This window comes from Dermacentor silvarum, chromosome 1 (genome assembly GCF_013339745.2).
Source record: "Dermacentor silvarum isolate Dsil-2018 chromosome 1, BIME_Dsil_1.4, whole genome shotgun sequence".
Lineage (NCBI taxonomy): Eukaryota > Metazoa > Arthropoda > Arachnida > Ixodida > Ixodidae > Dermacentor > Dermacentor silvarum.
Window position 1 is genome coordinate 157,047,814 of NC_051154.1, and position 26,722 is coordinate 157,074,535.

The following is a 26,722-nucleotide window of genomic DNA, read 5'->3' on the forward strand; positions in this document are numbered from 1 at the left end:
ACAAGAACGCGTTTGGTAACGATTAGAGTTATAGTGGGATTTTGGTTCCTTCTTATCGAAAGGAGAGTTTCAGTGAACGACTTTCAGACATTTTTTTACGCTTTCGACATCGTTTAAAGCGAATGAGCGCAATGTTTTGAAACGAAGCAACTGCTTTCGTGGCATGTCTGGTACAGCGAAAGGTATTTTGAGGAAACTTCGCTTCTCCTCGCCAAAAGTTTGGCGCCGAGCTGTCGAGCTCTGCAAGCTCCTGAGCTCAAACAAGTTTTCATGACTGAGGAAGTTGTGCATGTCTGGCAAATATGAGTAAAATGTTAGAGGACTGCTAAATTGCCTAGCTCGGATGGCTGTGAGCTTCCACTTTTCTTCTATTTAGAAAAAGGCGTGTTTAAATGCCTTAGTTCCAGTTAAACCTCCTATGAAGTATGAATACTAATAGAAAGTGACCTTTTTACATTGCACACAGCACGCATCATCAAATTTTCCAGAAAAAAATATTTTAACCCCGAAAAACCCAGCATATCTTTTTTGATGCGCTGAATTTCATGCCTAAAAACTTTGAATTAGGGCTGGAAACCAAATGTGGAGCCCATACTAGCGTTCTTGTTATCCTAGAGAAAGTGTTCAGTTGAGGATAGTTCATCAAATCAATTGCTAATTAAGTCTTTATCCTACTAATTGTTTACTCAGTTATCATTCCACGGTTTTATTCGTAGCAATATACTCTCCCTGGCCAGAAATAAGTTCGAACAAGTTGTTTTAACTTTTTTTGATGCCGGAACGTATTCGAGCTTTGTGGGGTTAATGCAAAATTCATGGTCGCAGTGCAAAACGCCAAATGCCAGCAAACAGGTCTTGAAGAGTAAAGGGTAATGGCTGTTTTAATATCCATCAAGGAAGTATGTTGAATAACTATATCTGGAAAAAAAGAGATTAACCAGCAAGCTCGTGCTAATGTAAAATTATTTCTGACATACTACTTTACCTTCATTAAGTTACCTGCTAATTTTTTAAAAGAAGCTTTTTTAGCCTCGTCCTGTGGTTTGGAGGCATTTATTTAATCTCTACCGACTGCGCAGGTGCATATTGACGTCAAAACACCATGCTCCCGCAACTAGTGGAAATCGTGGCACAAGATATCTAGTCTTAATATTATTTTCATACTATATTATTTATATAAATTACATGCCCGGTGGTTTGTTTCGAACCTGGTTCGCCCAGAACAAAAGCTCGATGCTCTAACCATTAGACCATGGACGCATGCCCGAAAATGCGGAATAAAACACCTTTATCAATTTTCTTCGGGTAGGTCAGGGTGTTTGTCAGGGCTTTGAAAAGCGTGACGCGTTATCCGCATGCATAGCAACAATTTACTGATAAAAAGCGAGCTCGTTCATCTTCTAGATGAACATGTTGGAAGTACGATTGTGTCCGCACACTGGGACAGTTGTTTCAGATTGTCACAGTCTATTTCGGTTTCTACAGCTGAAGTGTATGCCCAGTTTATAGCTCTTGGAAAAAGTAGTATTATAAAATTATAAAAATTATAAAAAAATGCCCGCCAATCCACCCTGTGAAGGTGGTTAGAAAGCGAAGCTTTTTACGCCACCCTCACGGTGACTGCGGCGCACTTGATATTTCACACACTACAACGTAACTTTAACCACGGCCTTTATTATTATTTACTTCACAACAATGTTCACTACTGCTTTATGATCGGTGTGATATACACTACTAGACTACCCCATAGTGGGGTAGTCTAGAAAATGAACCGAAGCAGTTACTAGGCTGGAAGGGTTTCGAATGACGTCAACCCTCTTTCAAGCAGCTGCATAAGCTTTGCAACAGCTGCAATCTAATCTTACGGACAGCGCCGAGCCTGTTTCCGTTGTTTGCCCGCAGCCCTTATCATCCATCATGTTGGCTCATCACTTTGAAGCTTGTCTTTGTGGTTTTTCTTGCGAAAACGAGTGCTTAGTTTTACTCTGAATGCCTGAATTCAAGTAAGCTATACTGCTATACCTGCAATTGTTAGCGGTTCGTCGGGATCGTTTTTTGCTTACAACGACGGACACGACGGAACCCTTGGCTGGTAGAGGTACAAAGCTTCGCTTTAAAAGGTGGTCGTGTACACAGATTCGCTAAGTATGCTAAAGGATATTCATACAAAACCAGAGTGCGAACCTCTCATGGGCTACAGTTCGAAGATTCTGCGCAAAGCTTGAAATCGTGGTAGGACCATAATTCGTCTCTGTTGGGTTCCTAGTCACGTATATATCCCGGGAAACAAAAAATCTGATAATTCTGTATCAATGGCAGCCCATGAAAGTGTAAAAGAGAGGAAGGTTCCACTCAAAGACTGTTACCGTGAACCACATTTTAATAACAAGTCCTGCGTTGGAGGAGAAAAAGCATAAATACTTTCATGAGCATAACAAAGGACTAACGTCACTTTATCCCTGCGTGATCACATCAGAAAACGCACTTGTATCCCCTGATAACGTTTCTGAGTTTTTAGAAGCAACATGTTTTTGAATAGACTCTGAAGTAAAAATTTTTATTGCTTCAAACGCTTTTATCTTACTATAAAATGTCACCCGCCTGCGTGTGGCGCATCATAACCTAAGTTGCTTTTGCGCCATAATATCCTACATAATTTACTATCTTCGAGCTGACGATGAAGGTAAAGGTACGCGATGCGATCGTCGCCGAAATTTGCGGCGCTTCTCTCAACGTACTGTGGTGTTGTGGCCCATTTCTAGAAGATCAAACACATCATAGCTTGTGAACCAACATTTTTTAATGCTGAATAGAACTTCTGGTTGCTCTGCAAGGTCCACAATGGTGGCTCAGGGAATTCTCTGCGCGTCTCTCATGGTACGGTGGCGTGACAGTACTGTTCTGCAAAACAAGAGACTTTCACATTGTACATACCATGTGTGGCGTTTCAATTCAGCGTTCTCCAAAATTATGAAAGCATCGCGTACATCGACATACATTAGATATGTGTCCAGCATAAGTTGGCGCTGGTTGAGGCCGTCTTTTCATACTACAAGCACCACAAGGCACAAGAGACATATGAGTAAACCATTACGACTATCAACAGTGTTTCTCAGATAGAGCGGCTCAATGGTGTATTTTGTGAAACTGTTATTTAGATACGCTTTGGTAAAGTGAATGCAAACTGGTCTTATTCCATTCAGCCACGTGGAACATCCCTTTGGTCGCTTGTATATGTAGATGTGATGAATAATAAGCCCTGAACTAACTCTGCGTCCTTAAAATGTATCGAGCGCAAGTGCGGACAAACGAAGCAAAATACCCATTAGCCGGCTCGCGTTGCGCTTCGAAGTTCTTACCGTAAAAATGGGCCACGTGACTCGCGCTGTTCAATGCACGGCCCGCCTACAGGCAGGCTGTAGGCGATTCGGCCGGCGGCGTAGGAAAAGGAATGCGGAGCTCAGGAAAATTTTTCCGGTGATTCTAATTGCACAAAAGAAGTTGATATCACTGGCAATTCGTTACAGACCATATTTCGGCTTGGCCTTCGCAGCCTGCCTGAATGGACCTTGCTTGTACACGATCAGGCGGAAAAACAAGGAGCCTCTACGCCGCTTCGATGTCAACGATTTTGACATGCGACAGCAGTGTATATCTGTATACAATTTGTATGTCACGGAAATAACCGCATAAGCTTCAAACTTGTCGGAATGGCTCATCGAGAAATCGCCCAACGAATTAATGGCAGCAGCCACCACCTTGACCTCTTCTTCGGTTCACTAAAAGACCAACGTCGCAAACCACGAACCTTGAGCGCCGTAGACCCACTACGGAGTGCTGTGTGTTCTTCCCCCCCCCCCCCCCTCAATTTTAGTGCCGTTCTTTCTTTACTGTAGTCATAACGCCGAGACTTGTCGATCTTACTGCTCCGACTCAGCGTATATAGGTGACGCGGGCTTGGACACAGCAGCATGCAGACATCTGGCGTTCTATAGGTTGGTTACTTATCTTTTTTTTTCTAATTAAATATTTTTCTACTTTACCAAAGTACAAGCCCTGACTGCCAAGCCTCCGACTCACCTGTGAAACATCCGTCGTGAATGCGTGCTAACGTTGAAGATCTCAATAATTTCGTGCGCGAGCCGCGATGGAAAGTTCGCCACGAAAGAGGTGCACGTTATAGTAATATCACGGTGACTTCAGTGTGACCTTATCATTACTATTGAAGGGGTGTGAAGCCCGATGGCAGGAAGACATTGAGTTTGACGATGGTGGAGAATGACGCTTGTGGTCGTCGTTCTGGCAGACAAACACGATAGTTTTATTGCATCCGTGAAATATGGGGAATATGGGCCCTCAGCAGGGTGGCCATTTTAGTGCACTTGTCGCTTGATTTAGTGGCTTGCTTGCCTGATGAGCGACACATTTTCTATTTAGTGTCCGGTGACTTTTCAGCGCCTTTTAAGTTTTAAATGCACTCCGAAAAGTTCCTTGAAGAACTTATTATTCGAAAGATATACGTAAGCGACCGAAATTGGCTGTATGACGCGTGGGTTCTGTGACCATGATGAAACATTAATTGCCATCACATCGGTGGTCTTCAAAAGCTTCTTCAGAAAATGTATACTTTTTTATGACTAAAAATTATTTGAATGTGTCCCAGCGCTGCCGGTCATGGAGTTTCACTAAATACGTTGAAGTACGTTTGAAGCCTAGCAGTACAAGAAGTTAAATTAAGTTGCCAAATCTTACTGCAACAAATTTCACAGTATGATTTAGAACGCGGGAGCTGAATGGCGGGTGAGATGTAGAAAGGCGTGTGCATACCGGAGCGAGTCGGCTCGTTCATGCGAATTCGAGCTTCTGGTTCTCACGGCTTTCGGACCAATCAATACTGCAGAAAACTTTAAGGTGGATCAAGGGGCTGGAGGGTACTATTTCAGCTGTATAATAATCATGTATTGTCATTGGCGTATTAACATGTTACTGAGCGCGTGCCGCAAAATTTTCTTCTTTCACGAGCGCCGAGAACTACAAAATTTGCAGAGCTAATGTGGACGGAGAACTTTTTCGCACTATGATACTCTTTTCTCGTATTTTTTTAGAATTGTACTACTTTTTCAAGATTACAGTCTGAACATAAACGCAAAACTTCAGTTGCATAAATAGTTCTTTTGTAAATATATTAACAAAGCAAAAGCCCTCTGCACCCTGCTTGTAAATTTACTGTTTCTTGCTCATACACCTGTACGGAACAAACGCGAAGTGTTTCGGTAAATGATTTACGCCACGTTAGCTCACACTATAACGTTACAAAACACCTAGGTTGTTTAAAATTCATTCGAAAGTTTTAGCGACAATCTTAGCAACATTGAAGCAAGATTTAGCAGAAATTTTGCGAATTTTTTGTCTCATTTTAGCGACATACTCCTGGCCGCTCGGCGGATGGGCAGTAAAATACGTCGTGAACGTTGTAAGTACGTTGATCGCCAGCTTTTTCCCTTCCTTTTCCCTTCTCCCAGTGCAGGGTAGTTAAGCGGGCTCATTCCCGGTTAACCTCCCTGCCTTTGATTTATCTTACTCTCTATCTCTCTCTCTTTCTCTCTAAATTGAAGCATACCATGACCATTCAAAGTGAGAATCTGAGGACGATATGTTGGAACTCTACACATGCTGTCGATACATAATTTTCATGTCATGGCCTCTATTTTCACATCAGGTGCCCAGTCTCTGTTCAGGAGATAAAAAGGTCTGAACTCAAGTGATCCGGGGTGGAAAACATCCGACAATAAAATTATTGCCTCCTTTCTTTCTTTCTTTCTTTCTTTCTTTCTTTCTTTCTTTCTTTCTTTCTTTCTCCTTTCTTTCTTGCCCTGCGACAACGAAGCAATAATACCAGCAGGCAACAAAACGAAAGCTCTTAGAATCGGTTGCGTGTCCCTTCCGCTAATGTGCACGGATTCTTTTTAGTCGACGGTAGACATTGATTGTGCAACTTCCGCTAGCTCGTATGCAAACTAAAAGCGAAAGTGCTCGTTTCGTAATGCTTTCTCAAGGAAGTTAGAAATGTTCGAAGGGAAAATGGCAAAGACAGCATAAAATGCGTTATGGTGGAAATGAGCTTCGGAAATGGGCTGTCCCTGCGTTAACTGAACGTTTTGTGTCACTTTTCATTCTTAAATGTTTGTGCGACGTTTCCCAATTCACGTCAATAAGAACATCGAACAAGCTGTCTACGTTCACGTTTTAACATTTGCCCTTATTGCTTCAACGCAATAACATTTCGTGGTTTCAGCCGCCATTTACAATTTCCATCTTTATTTTTCACAGCACAATAATAGGAGAGCCTGACTTCAGATTCATGCCATGTTGGTAGGCGCCGATCTGGCCTTAAGACAGCGGTGCGTTGCTGTTGGCTGCTTTACAGCGGGAGCCGCATTTTGTAATTGTTCTTTTCACTTTCCAGTCTTTTATTCCATTAGTCATTGGCCTCGCGAGAAGCCGCAGCTCCGATATCCCCAGAATGGTCCACTCGGCGGGAAGGGATACAAAATGATAGCTGAAAAAAAAGGGGGGGAGGGGCTTGCATTGCAAAACAGTCTCTGCAGTGCTTATTTAACACCAAATGTAGTGACGGGAAAAAATCCGGCAGATCCCACGCCCTGTGGGAATCGGAGTTATGCGAAGCAGTGTGCAGGGAGCCAACCAAGAGAACGAAACGACCATGAGAGCACCAAGACGTAGGCGGCTCTTTCATGACCTACATGACACCCATTTCATGACATCCATGTCATGAGTCCTCAGGAGTCACTTTAGCTACACCTAAGAGACCTTAAGGCGAAAGCCTTAGTCATGCTTATGACTATGACTTCGACCGTCAACCTTTAGCCTTTTCTTTCACCTAATTAGTGCCACATCCGAAACCATTCCATTGGTTTTTGAGTGTTAATCTTTATTCGCTGAGTCATTCTCATTTTTGCTGAGTCATGGTCATGACTATGACTTCTACCAGCATCCTTTAATGTTTGCTTCACTTAGTACTCTCGTCCGAACCCATTTCAATGGTTTTTGAGTGTTAATGTTTTTTCACTGAGTCATTGTAACTTTTGCCCAGTCATGATCATGACTGACTTCTACCATGATCTTTTAGTGTTTCCATCACTTAGTACCCACGTCCGAACCCATTTCAGTGGTTTTTGAGTTGTAATCTTTTCTCGCTGAGCCATTCTCATTTTTGATCTGTCATGGTCATGACTATGACTTCTGCCATCAACCTCTAGTGATTCCTTCACTTAGTACCCACGTCAGAACCCATTTCAGTGGTTTTTGAGTGTTAATCTTTTTTTCGTTGTGTTATTGTCATTTTTGCTCAGTCATGCTCAGGACTATGACCTCTATCGGCATCCTTAAGTGTCTCCTTCCCTTAGTACCCACATCCAAACCCATTACAGTGGCTTTTGAGTGTTAATCTTTTTCGCTTAGTCATTGTCATTTATGCCGAGTCATGCCCATGACTATGATTTCTACCATCATCCTTTAGTGTTTCCTTCACTTAGTGCCCACGACCGAACCCGTTTCCGTGGTTTTTGAGTGTTAATATTTTTTGCTGGGTTATTGTCATTACCTACATGACACGCATATCATGACATTTATGTCATGACCTATCACTTATGTTCGTCATGCACTCCTGTCATACTAGGCCAATTTTGGTACCTAGTAAGTTAACGAAACCACCATGACAGCAATAAGACGTAGGCGGCTGTTTCATGACCTACATGACACGCATGTAATGACATTCTTATCATGACATATCATTTGTGTTCGTCATATACTCTTCTCATAGTATGCCAATTTTGGTACATACCAAGTTAACGAAACGACCATGAGAGCACAAAGACGTAGGCGGCTAGATAGGTAGATAAATAGGTACTGTCAAAGTATGAAATGTTCGCCAAGAAGTGCTTCGCATTTAATAAGCTTATGTGACGAAATAAACGACGGGAAAACCCCAGACTTTCGTACCGGTTATGTAGTCAGTTGTCTTGAGAAGCTCGCGCGGTACTGAGCATCTGCTCCATCACCTATATGCCCTCAAGTTGTCGTTTCCTTCCCATGTGCCGATATGATTGAAAACGCAGATTGATGTGACAGTACCCGCTCCTTATCAGGAGCTATGTACCAAAAGCTCTGCACTTGTAAAGGCTGGTTGCCGTTGATCTGACCAGGTCACCTTCGATAATAAAATGTACAACATGATGATTTACTGAAATCTGCTCTTAGGAACAGTTGCAGTGTAAAAACTGTGCACGTCCGTGTGTGCGTGCGTCCGTGTGTGTGCACTATTTATGTGTGTAATAGATGGTGCGTACTAGTAGGTGTAGTAGACAGAACTAACGCTATTGCGTTAGTGCCATCTACGACTACATGTCACGTGCAACAACGATTCCTGGGACCCTTGCGTCTACTTGCGCCTCCTGTTCACCACCGTCGTGGCGTCGACGCTATCGTCTATGCTACCAAGCGCAATGATCGCAGGATCGCATCCTCTCTCTCACCGCGGCAAATCAGTGATGGCAATTAAGGTACGCGAATGCAGGCCCCGATTTGCTAAGAGAAACGGCGGAGGGCGTGGCCGACAGTACCATGCGCGCCGTCTGCTGATGAGCGGTGCTATTGACGAAGGTACCAGCATGAGCTACAAAGTGGATATATTGACTTTGTAGCTTGTTACCGCTACCGACCACTATAATGACTGGCGGGCATCAGTGAAGAAGCGCTTGTATATGTAAGAAACAAGGATTCTTAAATATAGGCCTCACAACACTGTTGTGATGTGAGACTATCTCGTTTAAACATATAGAGCTTGAGTTACATGCCAGTGTTCAGCTGTGGGAACATACTGCCTAAATAAAAGTTACTTAATTACATTTGTAATTTGCTAATTGTGATTCGTTGTGCATGTACACTAGCTGCAGGTGAGCAGCCAATCTTTCGCGATTTCACATCTTTTAATGCGGGGCATTTTTATAGTCTCATATCAGGCATTTTGCGGAAGGTGGCTTCCTGTCGCGACTACTTTCGGGCCTCATATAATTACTTTTCTGATGATGGGAAAAACCAGGGACGTCCAGCACAACTTCCCAATGTTTTACCTATTAGGCCACAAACGCACGCATACTTCTCTCGTGTCAATGCCAACAAGGGTTTCGATACGACTGTCGCGTGCGTTACGTCGCACAGCAGCAATTATTACTTTAAAACCATTCCTTTAAATTCATTTCAAAACCGAGAGCACGTGCATGTGCACAGACACAGGGATGGAAGGTGCGAATAATAGCCAACCGTACCCCAGTTGTTCGCGTGCGTCACATCGCATAGCAACGAACTGGTCATAAAAGCGAGAGCGTGCCAGTTTCTCCCATATTGTATCCCCTTCGAGATCGGGCCAGGTCGCAACGGAACAAACTGTAGCGTTTCTTCACCGGAGTACAATTAATCAGTGTTCATGTTACCACCGTCATCTCGCTGCTATCGTGACACGCACGCTCCCGTCACACACACGCATTTCTTCGCACTGCAGGAACACGTTGGTTCAATTATAATGCTTTGTAGAGCCCCAAACGACGCTGAATAACCAGCTATCCGCAAAATGCTTCGCGGAACGTAGATTCTCAGAGTGCGTGAGACTTGCATAATTTTTTCGTTTAAATGGGATGGTATTGTAGTCACGAGAATAGCGCGACCACGTACTTTCTCCTTCAGCCAATCTTTCTTTGCTGCCATGTTTTCTTCGTTGGTGTGTCGTTCCGAAGAGGTTGTACAGATATAGCACGGAGTATTTACTGGCAAAGTAGTGTCAATGAGCGCGCATCTGTTCTGCCTAATAAACCATTAAACCACGACATAAACTTTTGCACATAATGCCGGCTCATCGCTATTTCTCAAGCACCCATACCTCTTAATTTATTCGCGCAAGATATTTAACGGCTTCTTTGATTTTTCCTACATTACTCATATTTCGGCTACCTCATTTTTAAGCAACTGTATATGTGGTATACCGCTGCTGCAGCTGGCATCGCATGGAATTTGGAACGACAAAACACTGCCAGTGAGTTCACCTACGTTCTACGTAATCAAACAATAAATTGGGAATAAAACCTGTATACATAACACTTTCAGACGCCAATGAATTGTGTTGACTGAAAACTTACTTTAACCGCATTTCTTGCATATTCAGTCTCACAAAAAGCATACATCTGCAAAATAAATTAAGAATTTTCAATTCTTTAGAGAGTTTTGTCATGTTTACAGAACATGGACTCCATGCGAAAACTCACTGCTGGAACATTACATATGAGAACATCAACTACTTCATGTCTAGCAAGCTTAAAAAGCACCCATCCAGGCACTTGAAAATTATGCCTCATGCAACACACTGTGAAAAACAATGAAAGGAGTACACGCACTACATACAACGACATACTCGCACCGAGCAAGTACAAATAACCGTCTGCCTTCCCACTCGTTTCACTAAACCCGTTATTCAAAATTGCAACACAATTCCAATCAGATCAGTTTCAAGATGTATGCGACACACTATAAGTACCATTATTTTCATCAATGCTAGTGCTGTTGACGCACTTTCATGGAGTATACAATTGTGTACACAGCGTTTCAAAGGGATAACGTCGACTCACAGGTAATCTGTAAAACACAGAAATCCCTTAATGGAAATGTCGCATGATGTTCAACGGCTTCTTTGATTTTATTAAAGTTGTGGTACTTCGGCTATCCCATTCTTAGATCATTGAGTGCGATTGAGACAGTGTCACTGGGTGCTTACCCATTCTCGGACAATCCCCCGGAATGGGTATGTGTCACTTTGGCACATAGGTTATACAATCCTTAAATGCATCTAGATATGTGTCGTACTTATCTGTGCATAAACTTGTCATCCCAGTGTTTCCCTCGTTAAGCACCATAAATCGCCTTCATCCGTTTGACATCACTGCGTCAACGTGTCAAATTGCATTTCGGCATTGCCTGTGTACGGTGCAGTGCATAAACATTGCATGAGATGACGCTGTGACCGGTGTGGTGCACAATCATAAACAGTGCGTGAGATATTGCACGCTGCATACACTGTTAAAACATTCTTCTGAAAAAAAGAAACAGAAAACTTATGGCAACTTTTGTAACATATTTTCTGTTCTCTGTATTCTGTTTTCGGTTAGCGTGTTTTTCTGCGACTTCACCAAAATAACGTGTTGGCGTTTTTAACGTAGTTTTGCAGAAAAGTATTGTTAGATAGTTTATTCCATTAAGGGAGTAACTTTTACTTCCATCATGACTGCAGCTTTCATGTAGTATGAAAAAGTCAGATGCTGGTATATGGCGTAACAGACCATACTTTTACGGATAAGCATGCTACGTAGAACATATGAGCTGTGACCACCCTGACAAGACCTCTCGCGCCCAGACACCCAGCACTACACGACACATCCAATTGATATTATAGTAGTGGTCTGAACGTCATGACTCGACCTTGATTGCAGCTGAATCTTATTCAATAACTAAGACGCAGCTGGCTAGCGTATACGAGATCTACCTGCCTATACTTGCATGGCTGGTGAAACTGCACCCAAATGTTAATTGAGAATAATGGAGACGAACAAATCTCCTTTAGCTCACAGTATTGATGACAAATCTCTCACTTTATAGTATGGGGACTAATTCTTTAAGACCAAGAAAAACTGTCTTCCACCACAAACAGAAAAATATCATTTTTATAAAAGGTAAGGTACCTGTTTCTTCTTTTGGAATAAATTTTCTGTAGTAAAAATAGAAATTTTTCGTTTTTCTTTGTTATGTCATGTTTAATTTTGACAGTGTAGGGTGAAAATTATACAATATTGTACGCATTGCATTTAACTGTATACATTCAATTAACCGCTTCACCAAAGCTTCTATTCACAAAAGTTTCTACATATACGTTAGATCTGCATTTTTTTCTGGTTTTCCGCAAGTTTTGGGTATAATTCACAGACTTACAGAGCGTCATTTACAACGCGACTGTATCATGTCGTGACTTAGTATATTGATCTTTCGTAATTTGTTGACCAACCGACAAAGCATGTAACCTAATGGGACTCTTCTCAGAACACTACGTTCGTTTATTTATTCTATCTCGCGCTGTCCCCATATTTAAACATAAATAAGGTGCCCTCGTTCCCCTTAAACCAAACACACAGTCGTATTATTGGGCTTGCACCACCACTGCAAAAGAAAACTAACAAACTAAGTCGGCATTCTGTTTATGACGAAGTTGCGACCCTCAAGTAAAATCAAATGACGAAAAAAAGTCGCCGTTATTGTTTTATTTCCCCAATGATAACCATCTCGTTTGAGGGAAGTCCTCTTTAGGTAATCGCTTCGCTCAAAATAAGTGTCCGTTGAACACTCACAGGAGACTTATGCGCGCGGAGTTGATAGCGCCATCTTCGACTGTTTGAGGAAAATTTGATTTTGGGTTATGTAGCGCCATCTGAGAGGAGATGAGGCCTTCAGCGCTGTTGTAGTTTGTTCGAGGTGGCTAGAGGTGTCGCGCGTGTCATGGCGTTCGCTACGCGCGCAGTCGTACGCGCGAAATCCTAAAATTCCCTAGAAACAAAGAAATGATGTCGTTCTTAAACCTGTTGTTTGACATGACATAACGAGTGTAGTGTGAAGTGAATGCAATGTTTAGACTGCGCTTGGGGAGAATAGAGCCGTTGGACGTTTTGTTAAGGGCAACAGTATAGCGAGGCTATCTGGCCTTGGAGAATCATGTCTGCTGCCAGGTCTTGCCAAGATTCCACAATTTTCGTATACATAGGACCTCTTTCATGCTTTAGGGTTTTTTTTCTGTGCGAGCTTTAATTCCGTCATTATCTAATCTGTGCTCGCGCCAAACAACGAGAAGGGGCAGCTAACACGCGGAATTTTACCAAGCGGAAAAATTAAGATGATGGATTGATTTATTGATTGATTGATTGATTGATTGATTGATTAACTCTTCAAAAGAAACTTTGCGAAACAGATTCACAGCCCTAACGAACCCAGAAGGTCGATGCTATCTGAACAAATATTACCTTCTGGGTTCGTTAGGGCCGTGAATCTGTTTCGCAGAGTTTCTTTAGAACAGTTAATGTTTACTTAGCACATAATGTTCGGCACATGGATAAATTGCGGTACTTTGAGCCGCGTGCATCGACAAATCTAAATATACCTATGTAAACAGAAACATACTCCGAGAGTAAACTGCTGATATTCAAACTCATTTCTCTGTGCGCTTCGAATAAGGTTAAACGTTGCTACAGTAGATATACCATTGCTGTATAACGAATAAGTGATGAAAAGGTTCCGTTCCAGAACGTTATTATAGAGCCTGATTGATTGATTGATTGATTGATTGATTGATTGATTGATTGATTGATTGATTGATTGATTGATTGATTGATTGATTGATAGTAAACCACAGTAATCATGGAGAAAGGAGGAGGGCGGGAGTCATAGCCACCTTGCAGCATTGCGCACCTGAACTATCCTATGGCCAGCGAGGATTTCGTTGTTCCACCGGAGAAGCTCCAGGCAGCGCCTTCTAAACATGCGCAGGTGGACGACGCCACGGGAGAGACACACTCGTACCGGCAGCTGGAGGACACGTGTCGACGTGTTGCGGCTGGTCTGCGGAACCTGGGCTTCCAGGCGGGAGACCTTGCGGGCATCCACAGTGGTGTCCACGCCGACCTGATCATCGCCTTTTATGGCACTATTCTCGCCGGTGGCCGTATGGTCTTCGCCAAGGGCAACTTGACAAAGCGTCAGTGCCGCCTTTTCTCTTTCTCTTTTTCGTCTTGGCACAAGCGATATAACTAAGGCCTTATCCGCCTTTGTAACGCAGCCAGAACCATAGTTCTGAGATAAGAAGGGGTGGGGGAGTGAGCTTTTACAGCCTGCTCGTAACCCCTGATTATTTGTTAAAATTATGTTCTCACTCTGATCATCAAGCACTTCACGTGGTGTTTGAACAAATAAAGGAGAAATAATATTTGTTTTTCTTTTTTTTTTGAATATCGTCTTTCATTCTTTTTTACGTATAATTTAGCTACATTTTTAAATAGAACGTCTTCCCGCCGAATTATACCTTTCTATGCTTCATGCGTATTGGAATAGGTAAAGCAATTTGGTTCTATAGCTAAAATGTTCGTTCAAATTCTGAGCACACTTCTCTGTGTAGTTTCCGTTTCCCAGTAACTGGGCCTTTATTGTAGCTGCATATCGAACACAGCAAACATCCTCGTCACCGGCAGTGATATCCAGGAATGTAGCCATTATGAACGCAAGCCTGGAAAGCTGGCTAGAAAGATACGCACAGTTTTGCAAATGACACTTTCTCCACTTGGTCTCAGAGGTGACAGCAAGCACGACTGAACTCCCTAAAAATGAATGTTTGGTTTTCCACTTAAGCAATTCAAGGCTGGTAAATAATAGTGTTCACGCTTATAATCGGCGCCCGTGCCTAACTTCGGGTGTCTTGATCAAACATGGTTGACTAGATAAATCTGGCGTTGCAATTATTCAGGCGCCTTGGGAATAACGGATACAACTGCGTGGATTTTTCTATAGTTCGGTAATAATTTGTTCAGATAGCATCGACCTTCTGGGTTCGTTAGGGCCGTGAATCTGTTCGCAGAGTTTCTTTTGAACAGTTAAATGTTACTTAGCACATAATGTTCGGCACATGGATGAATTGCGGTACTTTGGGCGGCGTGCATCGACAAATCTAAATATACCTATGTAAACAGAAACATACTCCGAGAGTAAACTGCTGATATTCAAACTCATTTCTCTGTACGGTTCGAATAAGGTTAAACGTTGCTACAGTAGATATCCATCGCTGTATAACGAATAAGTGATGAAAAGGTTCCGTTCCAGAACGTTACTATAGAGCCCGTATTTTACACGCTCGCTGAAGGGCAGTACTCACGGCGAACGCTTGCACTAGCCGACATATTTCCCTTCAGTAATCTTAGTATGAAACTCAGCGGATTCTAGGGGCACTTAATCTTCGACAAATACCATGTTTGCAGCTCAGAGCCGCAAACATAGATTATTCGTTGTGTATTTGACCTTCAACAGAAATCTCAATTGATGACTGCCAGTTCAGTGTAATCTTGCCAGAGCGCCAAATATAATTGTACTCGTTAAACAGCTGTTGTCGAAATGAGTCATCGACATTCCTTGCCTATATTGATACGTTATACCCTCTTCACTTTGGACGCTGCGCCGCTTAGACGTGCGCGTTGCGGTTCTTCTGCACAGCGAGCACAAGTCCTTTCTTATGTTTCCCATCGGGTGCGCTCAGCTGCCAGATCGCTCGAACTCCCAAGCGCGTGCGCCGAGCCCTTCGGGTCCGACTTGTGTATGCTGCAGTAAAACGCTTGATCGCATGTTTTTACAATGACCAATTAATTTTCAGCGCTCGCCGCTCTGTGCTGATCAACAGGTTCCAACAGTTTCATCTTTCATTGTCTTCGCTCACTGACTTCTCATTCCTAAAAGGTCGAGCTTGAAGTCGATATGAGGCCCACAAAGCTGTTATACCATTATTTTCAGCTACGAGACTCGATTTTATCTTGTAATGCCCCTCCTCTATCTGTGTGCAACACGATATATTTTGTGCTATATGTTTCTTTCTTCACTTGCCCTTCTTTGTTTCCAAGTTTAAGTGGTCAGGCTTAGGGTCTGCTTGCGGCCTGATTGTCCTACGAGACGGAATGTCCAGTTTTGGACATTCAGACACGTTGGACGTTCTGTCTCGGTTGGGCATTCAGGATCGTAGAACATTCAATCTCGTTGGACATTTCGTCTCGCCGGTCACGTGACCCACTGGACATTGTCTCGTTGGACCTTTCATCTGCAGGTCGGGCTTTGTTTGTGGTATCCATACAACATACAACATTATTCCCCTGTGTCACCGGGACAGGATTGTATTATTTACTACTCCTCCAGGAGGGCACATGTACCTGACAAACGGAAGCCTAGGAGAGCACCTGAGATTATAATGAAGCGGGAGGCGCCGGATCTCCAGGGTACTCAAAGAGCAGCGAGGGGATCAAAGCTGTAACCCGATCTGCTCCGAGTTCCATCTTTGGCGTCCCCATTTCCGCTTCAGTGGACATGTCCTGGAGGTGCCGCCAAAGTATACTAAATAATTGCAGCGTCGTTTACACTTAGTAGACTTCCGCAAATTCTCACTTAGCTCGCGGCCTGGCAGAGCAGTCTGTGTGACTTGCGCTGACAGCTTGATGTGCGTGTGAACGAATGTTGCCGAAACCCTACCAGTCAATTCTCTCCAAAACGGAAGCATTCGTTTTTGCAGTTGGACATTCCGTCTCGTTAGATATTCAGTCTCAATTGGACATTTTGGTCACGCGGCCCGATGGACATTCCATCTTGTAGGACATTCAGCCCTTTAATAATTAGGGTCCCTTTCGGGAGAAAATTACTGTCCTGCTTCTCTTTCTCTTTTATGGGGCCGTCTACACGTTTACATGCGCGGCCGTCTACAACATTATCAATACCATTACAGCTGTAATAGTATTGGTAATGTTTGAACACGTCAGCAACGAACTGTACAGCACAGTAAAACCACTACCTTTTCTCCCGTATTTTTTCTTCTGTATGCAGGCGAAGTGCAGTACCAGTTCGCGGACTCTGGCCCCAAACTCATCTTTTGTGATGACGCAAATGCGGAAAAGACAAAGGCTGCTTGTGAAGATGTGCCGACTATCAAGGTTTTTTTTTTTCTTTTTTTTCTTTTTGTTAAGATAGAAGGCGCACTTTACACTTAGTCAAAACAGTTTACTCTACATTTTCTGTAATCTGCTCGCTGCAGTATATTCGTCAGTTTTGCTTCAGAGCTGCACATGTTTGTCAACTGAACAAGCGAGAAACTAAACTTAAAATAGGTTGAAAACTTTTTTACAATCTAAAGGGCACATCCTTTAAAACATCACGTTTCATTCCGAAATTTGAAAAAAGAAAGAAAGAAAGCTCTTGGTCTCGGTTTTGTGGACGTGAAACCCAGCTGACCATGAAATTGCGTTGTAGCACTTTCCTGCCGTATTCTAGTATAATCAGTGATTATAAATTTGCAGGGCTGGATGTCTTAACGAAGCTTTCAGTGTAAAACAAAGTAGCTGCCATGAACCGGAAAGGTTATTTGCAAGAAGTTGTAGTCACTTGTCGACCTACTTTTCTGTTATGCGCCAGTATAAACCATACGCTCATTTATCATCTAATTAAAATAATTAGGCTATATAGCTTTGCGTGATTGCTCTTACAGAAATTCGCAGGCGAGCACACATCCCTTCAACAATTTTCCAACACTTTGCCGTTAACCATTGTGCAGACGCTGGTAACGTTGGGTCAATACGAAGGCATGATCCGCTTCTCGGAGCTCAAGGGATCACCTACTGGCTATTCGGCTGCTGGCATTGACCCCCGAAGTGTGCTGGCCATCATGTATTCGAGCGGCACGACAGGACTGCCAAAAGGTGTCATGGTGTCACACCGAAATTTCATCGCTCAGATCCTTGCGTCTGGGTAAGCGTTCCTTCTGGCTTGCTGATGTGATGCGGCTTGTCTATCTTATTCATGTATTCGGGCTGTTCGTGGTGCGAGTAGGTTGGTATTCAGCACTAGTCTAGCCCGGTGCAACATGGCCCGTACAGCTTGTCACTATAGCATATCCAAGGCAGAGCCCAAGACGCAATAGAAAATCTTTCCAGAATGGTATAGCATTGGTGCTTCCCAGAGAACGTCCGCCGCTCCCGCACGTATTCTTGGCTGTATGTGGCAGCGGTCGCAATCTGGGCGGCTCTCACGGCCGATCAGGTGGGCTCAGCGTCGGCTGAATACCACTTGGTCTGAGCACCAAACTTGCGTTACAGTGTTTGAGTTCCGGTGGCCAACGAAATGTCATTTCGGCGTCGCTGATTGAACGCGAAGGATCGGATCACATGTATAGGCAAAGTGTGTATCTGGTTTTGACTTTCTATTTAGTACTGAAATACATAGTACATAATACATAATACTACGGTGCCATCATGCAAGGCAGCCCTTGTCTCGGTGCCCGCAAGTTCGTTGCCTATGGGACCACAATGTCCACGTAAGTTTTACGTGAACCTGGGGTTCTTTAACGTACGCCCAATGCACGGCACACGGGAGTTTTTGCATTTCACCTCCATCGAAATGCGACCGCCGCGGCCGGGATTCAATCCCACGAACTCGGGCGCGCCATCTAAGTAGCACAACGCCTTAGCCACTACGGCGGGTAATGCCCACGTATCCGCTGAAATTTAATTTCATGGCCCGTTCGCGGCTGAAGGCCTATATACGCGACTTGCATTGGACATAATTAACAAGGAGACGAACCAAAGAGCAAGAAATGTTGCATTAAATTACGGGGTTTCACGGGCTCTGAGGCTACGTAGCCGGGCGCCCCATGCTGATTTCGGCCAACTGGGGTTCTTCAACTTGCATTCATATCTAGGTACGCCAGCGTTTTTTGCAATCCGTCTTTATCGGAAATGAACCCGCGGCCTCCTACTCAGCAGTTGAACGCCGTAGCCGCTGAGCCACCGCGGAGGGCGCCATAAATATGAACGACGACGATGCCAGCAGTAAAATGTCCTTTACGAAACACCAACTAGGCCAAGGACAACAAGTTTTTCTGAAGCCCTGCAATCTCCAGAGCCATGAAGCATTGATTAAGGCCCTCGTAGGAGTAGGCATGCGGTGATGTGTAGTCATTCTTATTTCCGATTAGCACTATGAGAAGTATAGTCGGAATATATTTCAAAAAGAAAAAAAAGAAGAAAGATGCGAGTCATTAAGCATCATTTGTTTTGCCAGTAGTCGTGTGAGAACACGCTGAATATTTAAGTACCGTACTTTCTGGAATATAAGTCGCGCCTATTTCCAAAATTTTCCTTAGTGCGTCTTCTACAACGGTGCCACTCATACGTATACGCGTATGCATGCGCACTGGCACAACTATTATGAGTGGGTTTTTTTTTTTCTTTTTTTTTCGAGCATGCCACGCCGCAGTAACAATACAAGCGACATGCTTACAACGTCTCTAAATGTTTTTGGAACGGAGACCGACGAGGGTGACCCTAGCCATGCTGCTGGCTGAAGTAGGTGAACTTTTCGACTACGTCGGATGACGAGGCATAGTGAAGGGCTATAAATGTTGATTTTCGGCGCCTAAGAGGAGTGTTGCTTGAAGGGTTTTTCTGCAAGAATTTCTTTCTGCTAGTTATTCTGCGGTTTGTAAAAATTATGTGTACGGTAATTTGGTGCCCTGGTTTAAGTACGGCATTTCGCGGTGAGTGTACAACACCAGTGCGACTTATACAACATTTTGTTTATACTCGCGATAGGTGTGTGTGTGTGTGGGGGGGGGGGGGGGGGAGGTGCGACTTATAGTCCGGAATATACGGCAATACTAAAACTAGTTCATCTTTTATAAGCCTCATAAACAAGCGCGTGGTGGTGGCGTGGAGCAGAGGTAGAACACCCGGCTTCTAATCTGAAGGTCGCAAGTTTGAATCCTCCTCCAGTCCACTACATTTTCATACATGAGGTGGCGCCTGACACCGGCAAAAAAAAAAATATGTCGCCGAGAGCTAGTGTGGCTATATTTGTCCAGGTGCAACCAAATTAGGAAGGCCCACTACGCTTCAACAATGTCACTCCATCACCGGAACAGGAATGGGCCTCCCTGGTGCAGTATTCGGCCACTACCTCCCTCATGACTCCTACAATTAACCCATGGCCCTCAGTCCCCAGCGGCTGCGGAGCACCTGACCAAGGTGGCGGTCAGACCTGCGACGCGGCTGAGGGTGCTAAGATTCTGTGGGTCCGGACAGGCCGTCACTGGAAACTTAACCTGGCAACGTTCAACACGCGCACGCTATCGAGTGAGGCTTGCTTAGCAGGGCTATTTGAGGAATTGTCAGGTATTGCCTGGGATATTATTGGCCTTTATGAGGTTAGAAGAATTAGTGAGGATTATACAGTGCTGACTAACGGCCACGTCCTCTGCTACAGAGGTCTCCCAGATAAGAGAGAATTCGGAGTAGGATTTCTAGTCCATAAGGACATAGCAGGCTACATTGATAAATTCTACATCATTAATGAGAGGGTAGCAGTCATCGTAATAAAGCTGAATAGGAGGTATAGAATGAAGGTAGTACAAGCCTACGCCTCAACATCCAGTCACGATGATGAAGAAATAGAACAGTTTTATGAAGATGTTGAATTAGCAGTGAGAAAGGTGCAAACTCTGTATACAGTAGTCATCGGCGACTTCAATGCAAAAGTGGGGAAAAAGCACGCTGGTGAGCAAGCAATGGGACACTACGGCATCTATTCTAGGAACACTTAAGGAGAGATGTTGGTAGAATTCTCGGAAAGGAATAATAATCATCGTCATCAGCCTATATTTGTGTCCACTGGAGGACGAAGGCCTCTCCCTGTGATCTCCAATTACCCCTGTCTTGCGCTAGCTGTTTCCAACTTCGCGGAAAGGAATAGGCTCCGAATAATGAATACCTTCTTCAAGAAGCGCAGCAACATGAAGTGGACCTGGAAAAGCCCTAATGGAGAAACAAGGAATGAAATAGATTTCATACTCTCTGCCGATCCCAGCATAGTGCAGGATGTAGAAGTGTTAGGTAGGGTGAAGTGCAGTGACCATAGGTTAGTGAGGACTAAGATTTCTCTCAATTTGAAGAAAGGATAAAATTAGTCAAGAAGAAACAGGCCAATCTAGACGCAGTAAGGGTAACATCAGACCAATTCACGCTGGTGCTTGCAAACAAATTTGCAGCTTTACAGCAGGAAGATGAATACAACATAGAGGTAATGAATGAAACTATAACTAGGCTAATCTCAGAAGCAAAAATTGAAGTGGGAGGTAAGGCACCAAGGCAACCAGTAGGTAAGCTCTTCAAATTAATAAAGGACCTAATAAAGACACGGCAAAACATGAAAGTGTCAAACTCGAGAGATCAGATAGAATTCGCTGAACTGTCGATACTGATCAACAAGAAGAAAATAAGAGATATCCGAAATTATAACGTGGAAAAGATTAAGGAAGCAGTAAATTATGGACGCAGCATGGAATCAGTGAGAAGAAAACTTGGCATAGGACAAGGCAAAATGTTTGCACTGAAAGATATGCAGGGTAATATCATCAGAAATTTTGATGACATAGTAAAATCAGCGGAAGAATTCTATACTGACCTGTACAGTCCCCAGAGCAGCCAACCTACTTTCATTCGAAGTAGTGATGAACAGGATGCAGAGACTCGTTCTATAACTAGAGGTGAAGTTAAAAGGGCCTTGCAAAACGTGGCCAGGGTAAAAGCTACTAGACTAGATGGAATAACAGTCGCTTTAATCAAGCATGGAGGAGATATTATATTTGAAAAGCTTGCGGCCCTTTATACGCAATGCCTCACGACTTCAGGCGTTCTTCCAGAGATCTGGAAGAACGCCAACATTATACTAATCGATAAGAAGGGAGATGTTAAAGAATGGAAGAATTATAGACACATTAGCTTGCTTTCAGTATCGTATAAAATATTCAGAAAGATAATTTGCAATAGAATCAGGGCAACACTTGACTTCAGTCAACCAAGAGAACAGACTGGCTTCAGGAAGGGATATTCTACGATGGATCATATCCATGTCATCAATCAGGTAATCGGGAAATCTGCGGAGTACAATCAACCTCTCTATATGGCTTTCATAGATTATGAAAAGGCATTTGATTTAGTAGAGATACCAACAGTCATAGAGGCATTGTGTAATCAAAGAGTACAGGAGGCATACGCGAATATCTTGACAAATATCTACAAGGATTCCGCAGCTACCTTGGTTCTCCACAAGAAAAGTAGAAAGTTACCTATCAAGAAAGAGGTCAGGCAAGGAGACACAATCTCTCCAATGCTATTCACTGCATGCTTAGAAGAAGAATTCAAGCTCTTAGACTGGGAAAGATTAGGAGTGAGGATCGACGGCGAATATCTCAGCAACCTTCGGTTTGCAGATGACATTGTCCTATTGAGCAACAATGGAGAGGAATTACAACAAATGATTGAGGACCTTCATCGAGAAAGTGCAAGAAGTGGGTTGAAGATGAATATGCAGAAGACAAAGATAATGTTCAATAGCCTGGCAAGGGAACAAGAATTCAGGATCGCCAGTCAGCCTCTAGAGTCTGTAAAGGAATATGTTTATCTAGGTCAATTACTCACAGGGGACCCTGATCATGAGAAATAAATTTACAGAAGAATAAAATTGGGTTGGAGTGCATACGGCAGGCATTGCCAAATCCTGACTGGGAGCTTACCACTGTCGTTGAAAAGAAAAGTGTACAATCATTGCATACTACCGGTGCTAACATATGGGGCAGAAACTTGGAGGTTAACAAAGACGCTCGAGACCAAGTTAAGGACCGCACAAAGAGCGATGGAACGAAAAATGCTCGACCGAACGTTAAGAGACGGGAAGAGAGCAGTGTGGGTCAGAGAGCAAGCGCGGATAGGTGATATTCTAGTTGACATTAAGAGGGGAAAATGGAGCTGGGCAGGCCATGTAATGCGTAGAGTGAATAACCGGTGGACTATTAGAGTTACAGAATAGATACCAAGCGAAGGGAAGTGCAGCCGAAGTCGGCAGAAAACTAGGTGGTGTGATGAAGTTGGGAAATTTGCAGACGTAAATTGGAATCAGCTAGCGCGAGAGAGGGGTGATTGGAGGTCACAGGGAGGGGCCTTCATCCAGCAGCGGACACAAATATAGGCTAATGATAACGATGGTGATGTTTAGCAGATTTGCCTGTGACTTTCTTTGTTTCTTATTTTCTGTTTTCTTCAATTGTTTCCATAAAAATAGAGTAGGTTAGGGGGAAAACCCACAGAAGTGGCTTTTAAAACTCATAACTCCCCCCCCCCTGACAACATGGCGTTGAAAACAACTCAGCGAGTCACATTATATTACACAAGTATGACAATGAGTACGGTGTCACAACATCACATACACGTGCAAACTAAAGACAGCATTATAAGTACATTTACTTATAAAGAGTCTAACGAAAAATGTATTATATTATTCAATCAACATAAAGCACCAGTGAATCTTTCTGCACACTGTGAATAAACTATACATATACAAATTGAACTGAAATTAGAGGCACTTCTGCAGAAACTATACTCACGTAAAGACAACAACTAGACGTTAACATGGTACTCAGTATAAAAAGGAAACAACACTAAAGCAGTAGTATACTAGTACAGTTAAACCTGGATATAACGAAGCTGACAAATTCCCGGAAAACTTCGTTATAAAGAGGATTTCGTTATATGCAGGTTCGGCACGAAAATTCGAAAAAGAAACGCTTACCCCCCTATGCACTATCGCTCAAGGTTTACTCCCAATACACTAAAGTTGCGATGAACAAAAAAGTCCCAGTTTCGCCCGAAAGGCGAAGCATCGATTGCGACAGCAAATTAGCAGACAGCTATACGAAGTAAGGATAGTACTGTCAAACCTCGTTGTTTCTTGTATCCTTATTTGTATTCCGGACTTATTTGTTGTAGAAGCGTGAATTGCTGGGCTAGTTGGTTCATGTTCTAAAGTGAAAAAAAAGACCAGCGAAAAACCAAGACGCTGGACCAGAGGGAAGGCAAACACACACACAGTCGCCGGACTTACAACTGATTTATTTGAAGCATCCAAAAAGAGTGTCCCAAAAATTCGGTGTTACCTTGGTGTTTTCAGCCCCCGAAAGCTTTCTGGACTTTGTGCCCGCATCTCTGGCCGTGAACGAGATTCAGCCTGCAAAACCAACCACCGAACAGAATTCACTAAGTGCGCGGTGGGGGTGGTTTATTCTATTCCCTTGGCTTGTGGAAAGGTATATATCGGCCAGACAGGGCAATGCTTCAATGAACGCCTCAGAGAACACGCCAACACGCTACGATCGGGTACAGGGAGTAACTTGGCATTGCATGTGAGGGCTTGTGACCACTGCTCGCCTTTGTTTCACAGTACTAGCGTCATCGGCAGGGGGAAGTCTAAGCATGAGCGCGAACTGCTGGAAGCATTCTTTATCAAAAAGAACGAGCGGCTTTGCGTAAGCGACCCTTCCGTTATCACGGAAAAAGAGTGTCGATTTTCATCGGGGTTAGTTTGAATTCATTCATGTGGCTGATTGGGTTCTTCCGCACGTGCGCTTGAGCAGGAAAAGCGGTGTTTAAAAGTACGTGGATGCTTCAAATAAATCAGTTGTAAGTCCGGCGACTGTGTGTGTTTGCCTCCCTCTGGTCCTGCGTCTTGGTTTTTCGCTGGTTTTTTTCGCCTTATTTGTTGTACCCCGTACTAAATAGCAGTAATTAGGTTGAGAAGCAAATAGAGTTATATATAAGTAAATTCCCGGTTATGAGGAGAATGTGTATTTTCGGTCTAAAAACGGAGGAGGTTAACCTGGCTCCACAGAAACTAAGGTTTCCGTTCAGGTATGCCGCAAAGGCTGAATTGAACTATCGCTCACGCATTATCACAAGTTTGCCAGCCGCAGCCATCTGTAGAGTTTATGTGCTGCTGATCGTATGTTTGGGGTACTGTACCCAGTCTGCGCACGTTATGTCTGCCGCGTCTTTGTCCGTGTGGGTTAGCGCAGTTTAAAAAGTTTACCATCCATGTACCCAGTCGTAGTGTTTGCATTCCAATAGGGCTTCAAAAAGCTTTTCATTTTTTTATTTTAGTGTAGGGTAAAAAAAACATGATTGTTAACATTTACGTAGATCCCATCACTATACGGCATCCTTCATGGCACCAGATGTAGGGGAATCAGTTCAGGATCAGGTGGAGAACTATTATTGAATACTTTCTTCCTGCTACTGTATTGCATTTATAAATGCGCTGAGGCGCTATTAGTGATTGAAATTGTGTGGTAAAAAATAATGTAGGCCTATTGATGAAGTAAAAAAAAATCAAACAAATAGGGGATGACTCTAAAAGAACTCTTTAACATGAGGCCAATATGAAAAGAAAACAAGAACTAAGTTCAAACTCATGCATTGTGTCAGTAAAATGCAGCTCAGTCGCTTGTAAAAAATTCCTTAACATACGTTGCCATTTTCCCGACGTCTTTATTAGGCCCCGATTGGCGAATACAGTCAAACGGCTTTATAAAGCAGTGCTCGTAACGTCCAAAATCCCTCGTTATACAAGTCACTTCGTTATAAAGGTCGCGTTGTGATAGAGCAAGCTGTAGGCCCGTTCAACAAAAGAAAGCCTTTATTTAACATGAATTCAAAAAAAGGGCTTAACGAGGTAAGTCGCAAATCTTTTTGAGCCCACTTCTGACAGAATGTGCGACTGCAGCTAACTTTAGGCACCGAGGTTCACAGCATGCTCATCGGCGATAATCACGATCTACGCAAAAGAAGCTGAAATTTATGAATTTCGCTATCGCCTCCATTTCAGTAAACATTCTTGGTTTACAAGATCTTCATCACTGTAGCCGTCGTTGAAATTCGCGTCCTTTTTGCCCTAGATGACTTTGAAGACGTCGTCGATTGTAAATTGCGATTACATCACGTCGTCATTAATAGTGGCGCATTCGTCAGCCATCGCATCCGCTGATTCGTCACAATAAGCATTGTATGAGTTGAGTGATTCCCGAAGCAGTGAAGCGATACCATACTTCTGACACCGGCACGTTCGTTAAGTGTCTCGCTAGTGCTGCTGTTAGCGATAGCGCAGAACGCACCTCAGTGACGTCTGTGAAGGGCAGTGGTGGAACCGCTACCCGAAGTTCATTGTTGACAATAAGTGTGAAAGATGGAAATTCAGCTGAGACCTAATTAATTCTTCGTTATACAGGTCATTTTGCTGTAGAGGCGTTCACTGAAGAGGCGTTCGACTGTAATCCCTAATGAAAGAGTACTTCCGCAGCGTTTTCAAGGAGTGCTGACGTGACATTTTCGACTGCTCATTTTTTGCATTAAAAGAAAGTCCTCGACCTCGAAAACCTTTTGTGTCGTGACGTCACGGCACAAAAGGTGGTCCGTAGGACCAGAACATAGCGACGTTTTGGCATTTGCTCTGGCTCGCTCGGTCGTCTGTTATTCGGCTACATTTCGTATGTGGTTGGCTGAAATCGATGTACAGCTTCTACATGGGGTCATTCAGCAAAAGCGTGAACTATTTTTGACACCTTTGTGCAAATATTAGGCCAAGTAATTCCTTCTTGCCGACGATTCTGCAAGAGATAGCTTCCGTAACGTAATTATATGAAAACGTAACTTGTCGTAAACTTACCCATGTTTAGAATTGCGTAAATGTATTAGTAACAACCAAATGAAGCCGACCGTGAAGCTAAGAAAAGCATGAAGGACTTAACTATTTTTATTGAAGTGTAAAAATAATAAGGCAAGAGAAATGAAAAAAATTAATTTGTTAATGCAAAAACTTGCTCCCTGTGGAAGCCGAACCGTTAACCTCCTCTCTCCCTTCTTCTATATAGGCTGTCTTTTTGGCCTAGCCATGCGAGTGTTAGCTAGTGCCTATCATGGCAATGGCGTCGGATGTGGGGCAT

General features: G+C 43.4%; 1 protein-coding gene across 1 annotated transcript in view; it reads left to right on the top strand.

Annotated features, from left to right (window-relative positions):
* LOC119436273 (probable 4-coumarate--CoA ligase 1) overlaps positions 1 to 26,722 on the top strand; it is an 88,202-nt gene that overhangs the window by 11,442 nt on the left and 50,038 nt on the right. The window contains exons 2-4 of the mRNA XM_037703073.2: positions 13,654 to 13,861; positions 16,732 to 16,838; positions 17,456 to 17,649. Coding sequence (XP_037559001.1) covers positions 13,654 to 13,861; positions 16,732 to 16,838; positions 17,456 to 17,649 — 509 coding nt within the window. The remainder of the gene's footprint in view (positions 1 to 13,653; positions 13,862 to 16,731; positions 16,839 to 17,455; positions 17,650 to 26,722) is intronic.